The sequence below is a fragment of the Lipotes vexillifer genome, unplaced genomic scaffold (assembly GCF_000442215.2).
Source record: "Lipotes vexillifer unplaced genomic scaffold, Lipotes_vexillifer_v1.1 scaffold863, whole genome shotgun sequence".
Classification (NCBI taxonomy): domain Eukaryota; kingdom Metazoa; phylum Chordata; class Mammalia; order Artiodactyla; family Lipotidae; genus Lipotes; species Lipotes vexillifer.
Window position 1 is genome coordinate 1,137,839 of NW_006788168.1, and position 8,570 is coordinate 1,146,408.

At 46.6% G+C, this 8,570-nt stretch overlaps 1 protein-coding gene across 1 annotated transcript in view; it reads right to left on the minus strand.

The window, feature by feature from the left end:
* STMND1 (stathmin domain containing 1) overlaps window positions 1-3,478 on the minus strand; it is a 37,473-nt gene extending 33,995 nt beyond the window's left edge. Inside the window, 2 exon segments of the mRNA XM_007472200.1 lie at window positions 3,177-3,356; window positions 3,458-3,478. Coding sequence (XP_007472262.1) covers window positions 3,177-3,356; window positions 3,458-3,478 — 201 coding nt within the window.
* Window positions 3,479-8,570: the final 5,092 nt, after the last annotated feature.

An 8,570-nucleotide genomic window follows, 5' to 3' on the forward strand; every position in this document is an offset into this window, starting at 1 on the left:
GTACAGACATGAGTCAACTCTGAGTCTATTTCCAGGTTATTTTAATATTAAATTTCCTCCTTGCTGAGTGTCATTAGTCTAGTCATGCTACTAGGAAACAGGAAGATGCTAAGGAATTGAAGGAGCTGGGAGGGACATGCAGTCACCCAAGAAACATTCATTAATGTCTGCTCTGCACCAAGCACTGTAGCGAGCACTGGAGACACCAAGACAAAAAGCAGTTCTTGGGCCTCCCTGGTGGAGCAGAGGTTGAGAGTCCGCCTGCCGATGCCGGGGACATGGGTTCGTGCCCCGGTTCGGGAGGATCCCACATGCCGCGGAGCGGCTGGGCCCATAAGCCATGGCCGCTGAGCCTGCGCGTCCAGAGCCTGTGCTCCGCAACGGGAGAGGCCACAACAGTGAGGGGCCCGCGTACCGCAAAAAAAAAAAAAAAAAAAGCAGTTCTTTTCCTCAGTAATAGCTTAGGATGGGAGGCAAGCATGGAAACAAATAAGTACAATGAAATGTTCTGAAATATGATAGGAGAAGGTGTAAGGTCCACTCTGCCAGCATGGGGGCAGGGGCAGTGGGACTGCAAAGAGTGGTCTTGAGTCATATTGAAACCTGGGGGCATATTTGCCTGTGGTCCAGGAAGACAAAGAAGGAAAGGTCTGAAGGAAAGAGAACAGGTGCAAAGGCACAGAGGTTGGAACAGAATAGGGTTGGGGAACACGTGGTGAGGTCTGACCAGAATCGGAGGGAAAGGAGAGATGAAACTGGAGAATTTGACAGGCGTCAGCTCGAGAGGCACTAGTATGGCACGCTAAGAACTTACGATTTTATCTCACATAAATAATGGGAATAATAGTGACTATTATTATTAATTAATATCAAGTGCTTATTCTGTGCCAAGCTTTGGTATGAGCACTTAATGTGAACTCAACTCATTTAATCCTCACAACTCTACAAAATAACTATTATTACCCTCATTTTACAGATAAGGAAGCCAGGGCACAGAGAGGTCAAATGACTTAACCAAAGTCACACAACTAACAAGTGGTGAATCCAGAAATCAAACCTAGGTAGTCACATTCTTGACCATTGGTTGGTGTGTCTATCTAGTGGGTCACTGACCTTTTTTCAGCAGAGAACTGACATAATCAGATTTTATTTTAGAACGATCCCTCTGGAGGTCATGTGGAAGATTGGAGCTGCAGGGCAGGTGGAGGCTGGTCATGAAGGAAGCACCCAGGGAGACTAATGAGGAGTCTTGTACCAAAATCCAAGCAAGGAAATTCAGGAAGAAACCCAAACCCCTCCCAGACCTTGAGATGCTTGGCCCAAAGGGACCTAGTGCATTTGACACTTGGAGAGGATTTTGCTTTTTAACACTCCTTCTCTATACAACAAAATTATTTTCAGTGATCACCACGAAACGGGACAAGTGACAAATGGCCAGAAAACAAACTCAAATAGTGAAAATTTTCTTCTACTGAAGTCTTATATGTAATCATGCCAGTAAAATAAAATTTAAAAGATTTCTGCACAAAAAAGGAAAAGCAAAATGGATTAGTACTTTAAAATCACATTATTTTTTGGAAAAGGAGAGGGAAAAACAGCATTCTTAATGTTACTCCACAGCAGTGATGAATAATAACAAAGATGACCAAATTGCTCCCAAGAAGCCCATAAATCTATTAGGGAGAAGCAGCTTTAAACAAACATTTACCACGTGATAAGGGAGCTCCAGAGTATTTGGGCAGTGGTGCTTGGGCTCAGCGCTGACAGGAAAAGTAGGATTTCATAAGGCAGATGGGAAATGGGGCCCAGGGAGGCATTCCAGGAAGAGGGAATGGCATGGGGAAAGGCACGGAGGGTGAGGAAGCCTGGAGGAGCTGAGCACTGCAGGTTCTTGGCTTGGCAGACCTGAGGGTCCACGAATGAGAGTGCCTGGGGAGCAGAGGATGACATTAGAGAGACCGGTAGGACCAAATGTAAACTTTTGCACACTGCAGGGAATTTTTTTCTTAGCAAGATAGCCTGGTTAGGGTGGTGATGGGAGAGGCAGAAAGACCCAATAATAGGTAATGGGGCCCTAAAGGCAGACAGTGGCGGTTGGGATGGAAAGCAGAAAACAATGTTGAGATGGGTGGGCATCTGGGGACAGGCATCCCCCAGGGCACCAGGGACTAAGCCTGAGTCCCAGCCTTTAGCTGCCTCTGGTTTGTTTTTGATGGACTCACACACAGTAGGTGCTGTAACTGATACTGAAGAATGTCTTGCCCATCACCTGCTGAGAGAAAGTGTGTGCTCTTTAAACCGTAGTTCCAAAAATGCGCTTCAGGAGGGGTGACCTTAAGTCTTGGTTTGCGGCAGGCAGTATGGGCTTATATCAGACTGTCTGGGCAAAGTTATTAATAGGGTTCCCTTCCATTCTTAAGAGTATTCTGCTTTTGATGAGAAATTATATGGTAACACTGTCTTTGGGTAACTGCTCCGGAAGGAACCTTTGTGGGTTCCTAGTTCTGTTTGTGGAATCTCGCCCTGGTGGTGAGGATGTAAAGAATCATGGACCGCATTTCCGCCGCCCCCAGCCCATCCCTCCATACACTACCCTAGAAAAAAGCGCCTATTCTTTTCTCCAGAAGAATTACGGGAGATGCAACCTTGAGGAAGAGTGGGCAGAGTCCTGGTACGAGACTCTTGACAACTGGTTCTATCCCCAGCTCTGCCCCCAAACGAGCTGTGGAGCCCTCGGGCAAGTCGTCCACCTCTCTGGGCTTCTAGATCCTCTTGTGAGCAGCGCGAGGGCTCAGCCAGACGGCTGCTAAGATCTCTTCCAGCGCTAAGGAACTCCCAAGGGGCCCACTTTCCGGAAGCCAATATTATATGGCGGCTCGCAGGAACTCTCAACTTCCCCTTCGAATCACCACCAACCCAGCTCTGTGCCGAACGCCCCGCTCATCCCGTTATTCCTACCTCTGCCCTGGGTGCAAGCACCTTCGCGGGCTCTTGAAACACAAAAGCTAGTCCCGTAGCAGCACGAGACCTGGTTAAGACAGCAGTTAAGCGGCCCCAGAAGAAAGCCGCTTCCTCCCCGCCCACCCACTGCCCGTCGTCCAAGCCGCCTCCAAGCGTGGGAATCGCCAGGCCTGCCGGGTAAAAGACTTTGTTCCCGTTTGTCTCTTTGTTTTTACCTTGAATCCCTCTTCCCAGCCCTTCTGAGGCGCGGGCACACGTCTCTGTCCTGCAGCGGCCTGGGAAGGTCAGCAGCCCACGGTGCGCGCCGCGCGCCGCTCCTCGGGCCGGGCCGCCCAGTGCGCGCCCTCGAGCGCTCCTCGCCGCGCCCCTGCGCCTGTGCGTTTCGGCCCCGCGCGCTGCGCCTCCCCCCGCCGCCCTCAGTGACTCCAGCCTCTCCGGCCTCGCGCACTTAAAGGCTCGGCAGGAGGCGCTCGACACCGAGGCCGTGGCCCGGAACCGTCGGCAAGATAAACCTCATCACGCGGATCTAGGACCTGGGCGGCAATGGGACTTTTGTAACCGGGACCTGCAAGATCGGAGGCGTTTAAGGGACACCTGGGATGCCCTCTCCCGAGCCTAGTGAGGGCCAGACTGCTGCCTGGCCACGTTGGTTTTTAAAAGTACCCTAGGCGCCAGCATCCTGCGGGGACCTCTTTTTTTTTTCCTTTCCAAGGCATCGTGGGGCACGTCCCCACCCCTGCTGCCTGAGCCGGGCGCTCAAGCTGTTGGCTTTGGGGCTACAGACCCCGTGGGGACTGTGTAGAAGGAGGTTGCGAGGAAGGCGACCGTAGGAGTCCCGCCGGCGGAAGCAGCGCTTGAGGACAGGTGGACGGTGGAGGCGGCCCGGCTGGCAGCAGACGGCAGTGGCGCAGGGAGACCCCGGAGGGGACGGTCACGCAAACAGAAGCCCACTCAGTGAAGAAAACCAGACTTTTAGGATCATAAACAGCTCAGCAGCCGCGAAATGGGTCATGCAAATCATTTTTATGGAAGGTGCATTTTATGAGCTGTTACCTTGTAAGGAAAGAGGGTGGATGGGTGTGCATATTTCTCTCAGAGAATTAAAATGGTGGCATCCATCAAAGAAAGGCAGACCAGGCGGACTGCCCAAATGAGCAACAAGTTGTTCCTTCCTGGATTTTTTTTTTCTTTTTATCCTATTTCCAATTAATTTTTATTTTCCAGAATAAACTTTTTTTCAAAAGAGTTGAAAGGGATCTAGACGTTATCTACCAGCCCCTTATTTTAGAGGCTGCAAACTTAGGCTCAGTGAGGTTGAGTGATGTAGCCGGGGGTGGGGGTGGGGCAGTTAATGAGGGAGCTGGAATGAGGCACCAGGTGGCCTCACTCTGTCCCGTGTATCCATAACACCAGGCAAATATGAGAAAGGATTCTTGGAAATGTAAAAGTTCTGGATCCTGGTAAGGAAATTAATGGTCAGCTCTGTTATAGGAAGCTGATTATTTGCTTTATACCATTTAAGCTCATTTCACTCTCCTTACTGCTGTGAGGGTGCTGCCTGTCAATTTTCCTTTGGCCAAAATTGAGAAGAGGGAAGATGAGATGAAACTGAAGCCAAGGCATTATAATTGTTAAGCGACAGGCATTAAAAATTTGTGAATGAAGAGTTGAAACCAGGCTAAAATGGTGTTTTGGGAACATCTCTGTGTTAACTCATGGGTGTAATAAGTCACATGAAATGTTCCAATTGGAAACTGAAAAATTCTCAACTAGAACTCAATACAGAGGACACCTATAAAACGCTCTTGAGAGAGTTTAACGGAAGTTTGTAGGATGAACTGTAAGAGTGATACTACAGATCTTTTTTTTTTTCCTTTGAAGGCAATCTGTGAACAGAGTTTTGCTAGTGTGAATGAATGATACCCAAATGTATTGTGCAGCTATCTTTTGAGGCATCCTATCATTTACAGTCCAAAGTTGTGAAAAATGCCCCCTTTTTTTAACATCTTTATTGGAGTATAATTGCTTTACAATGGTGTGTTAGTTTCTGCTTTACAAAAAAGTGAATCAGCTACACATATACATATATCCCCAATCTCCTCCCTCTTGCGTCTCCCTCCCACCCTCCCTATCCCACCCCTCTAGGTAGAAAAATGCCCTTTTTAAAGGTATGTGCTGGAGCCTGCTTGTACTGTCTCATGAGAGCCAGTTCTCGGGAATATTTGGACCTAGTTGTTCAACACAGCCATTACTAAAAATTAAATTATATAAACTCACAATTAAATTAGTTATATTAAAAGCAAAGGTAATAAGTACTTCTCAGTTTCTAATTGAAGAAGAGGAAATTATTTTAATCAGTTCCTAATTATTACAACTTACAACGTTTCTGAGTTTATTGACGTCTCTTGTATCTGTATGGTGTGCTACTGTGTGTCTCTTCCCAACTCCACCTTCAGTGATATCACGTTGATAGTTTAAAATCAACCAAGGTAGGACTATGTACACCATGAAAACTGGTAAATGTTAAAAATCAAAGGCTTTCTCCCCAGCCCCCCTCCCCTCCCCCTCCCCAGAGATCGGGAGATGACGGGTGGAGCTGAAAGTTCCAACCCTCTAATCACTTGGTTGGTTCCCCTGGCAACCAGCTCCCATCTGGTGGTTATCTAAGGGCTTATCCAGAAATTACCCTATTAACATAAACTGGGGTGTCATTGAAGGGGGCATGTTATGAATAACAATAGACTCTTTTTCCACCCTCCCCCCTCCCCCAGAGAGCACACCACTGACTGTTTATTGCAGAATGCCAAGGAATGCCTCTGCCCTCTACACCGTCCTCTGACCTCTCTCTGCAGTGAAGGGGCCTCTGTTACCGCAGCCTGAGCCACAGAATGTGTGCTGGTATCATTTCCACATCTCCCTTCACTGGAGCTGGGGTGCTATTCTAAGGCTCCAGGCTCTGTGTCGTTAACTATCCTGTTCTGGTCTTGGATAACCTATTTCCACTTGGATGACTGCTAGAGGGAAAAATCCTTCGAGGCTCACCCAAGCAGGGCTGTCACTTGCTCCCTTTAAAGTTTGACTACTACTCTCCATTTTTCTCCTCAGATATGAATAATCTCCGGAAGGTCAAGTTTTTACTTCCCTCCGGAATCTATTTAAGCCTGAGGTTTGTCTTGAGCTTTTTTTTCCACTGGAGCGATGAGGGTATTGTAAGGACTTGGGCCTCTCAAACTTTACAGTGCACACCCTGGAGATCTTGTTAAAATGCAAATTATGATTCAGTAGGTTTAGGGTGCGGCCTCAAATCCCACATTTCTGAAAAGCTCCCAGTGCTTCTGTCGCTTTTTGCATAGGGTCACACTTGGAGTGGGAAGGGTGTAGAACTCATCAGAATATAAAATCATGACTTCAAAAGGCAGAAAGGAGAAAGGAAAAATGGGAGGAAGGAGACAGAACCGAGGAGGAAAATGACAGGGAAGAATAAAATGAAATTTATTAGACAATCAAGCATAGAGGAAAAGCAGCCCTGGCCTCATTTTATCAAGGTATCCTCTGTCTAGGAAGCACCTTTATCACATAAAATTACAACTAGGGGCCTGAGTGCCACACTAGCTTCTCATCCTCTTCCCTGGTAGAGAAAGGATCTTTGCAAGTTAGTGGATCAGGGTGAAGAGAAAAGAAAATCCTTACTTGCCATCACCCAAGCTCTGGAGGTAGCTTTTCCTCTTCTGTCTGTTCTGAAAGTTACCCTTCCAGGGATGACGGGCAAACCAGAGAGCAGACTTGTCTCCCCGCAGCACTGGGAAGGTTAGTATATCAGGGCGGTGGGGGTGGGCGGGGGCAGCGGTTGGTACCACGCAGCCAAGGGGTTTCAGAGTTCACATTGAAAACTCTACAATTTTAGTTCAGACCCCTAAGCTTTTCTAGGAAGTGGGAAGTCAGAGAAATCAATTCTGACCCCACCACCAAATCTACTGAGTTTACCAGCATTCCTCCTATGCATAGAAAAATTACGTGCTGACCTGCATTCCCAAACGGGTCCCAACTAATTATTTCAGTAATAGCTGACATTTTTGAGGGCTTGCTAAGGATTAGGTAAATGAGGGAAGCTGATGACTATGTTGGTACTTCTATTTTATCAGTCAATTGGCTTAAAGCAAGGATGGGAAAACTATGGCCCACTGCCTGTCCTTATCTGACACATGAGCTAAGAATAGATTTTAAATGGTTGAAAAAAATATAGGAAAAAAACATTAATTAGTAATTCCTGAAAATTACATGGCATCCTAGTTCCATTGTCTGTAAATAAAATTTTATTGGGACAGAGACACTCCCATTCATTTACATATTATCTCTGACTGATTTTTGCTACAATGGCAGGGTTGAATAGTTGTGACAGAGACCATACGGCTTACATAGCTGAAGATATTTATTATCTGGCCTTTTATGGAAAAAGTTTGCTGATCTCTGATTTAAAATGATAAAGTAATTCCCACAAGGGCATGAAATAATTCTGCAGAACCCTAACGGCCTGAAAGAGTTTGTACTGCTTCCATAAGGGCCAAAAACTCCCAGGAAATAGCTGCCATACGAGGGGAATTTATCTCATTAACTAACAACTCCCAGGCCCATGAAACATTTTGTTAAGTGGCTTCATTCAACTGCTAAAACCCTCCCCTGCTTCGATCGAGTGCCCTGTTCAACAGGATGGCTATGGAGTAGGGAACAAAACTTCCCTGTGCCGCTCAGCTGTTTTGCATCCTGAGACTTAGCACAGGGACGCTTGTAGTTTCTGGAAAAAGAAAAAAGAGCACCAGATCGTAAGAAAGAGGGTGGTATTTCAAGTGTCATCTTGAATTTAAAGACCTAATTTAAAAACCCCATATTGTTCTGGTTCTTCACGTCCCTTTGTCAGATGCTTCAACCCAAACATTGTATTTCTGGAAAACAGTCCTCCCCTTCACGCACACATTGTGTCGCTCAGATGTGAAGTTTATATCTGAGGAATCCACTGGGGCAGGTTGCCGCAGTAACAGAACCAAGCACACTTAGAAACCTCATGGATCTGTCTGTGAACGGTTGTGTGATAAACTACTATGAGTCAAGGCAAGTTGTACCAGAATATTGTTAAGAAATACACGACAACACATTTGCATAATCAAGATTTTTGCAATCCCTGTGCGAAAGCTTGCCATGACACCAGCGATGAATTAATGGAGTTGCCTAAAATGCAGAGTGCAAGCGTATTTTAGGCCTCCCTCTAAGGGACTTGATAGGACAGATTCTGGCAGAGAACACTCAGAAATAAATGAATAAGCCCACAAACAGGGGAACAATTGTTTACCAAACCTTGGCATTAAGCCACCAATCTCGATGTTGGCTCATTCAACACAAACTGGGTAAATACAGAGAGAAAATGCCAATCTCAGAGGAATACCTCAGTGAATGGCAGCTTCACAGGAAATGTAGCCATGATAATCTCATAGAATTGTAAGCCTTCCATTTACATCTACCCTTAAGAACCAGTTCTGAACCATCTTTAGGTCTTATGTGGGTCTAAGACTGCGCTGAGGGCTTAATGGGGATGTGTAAGAGGGGAACCAGTCCTC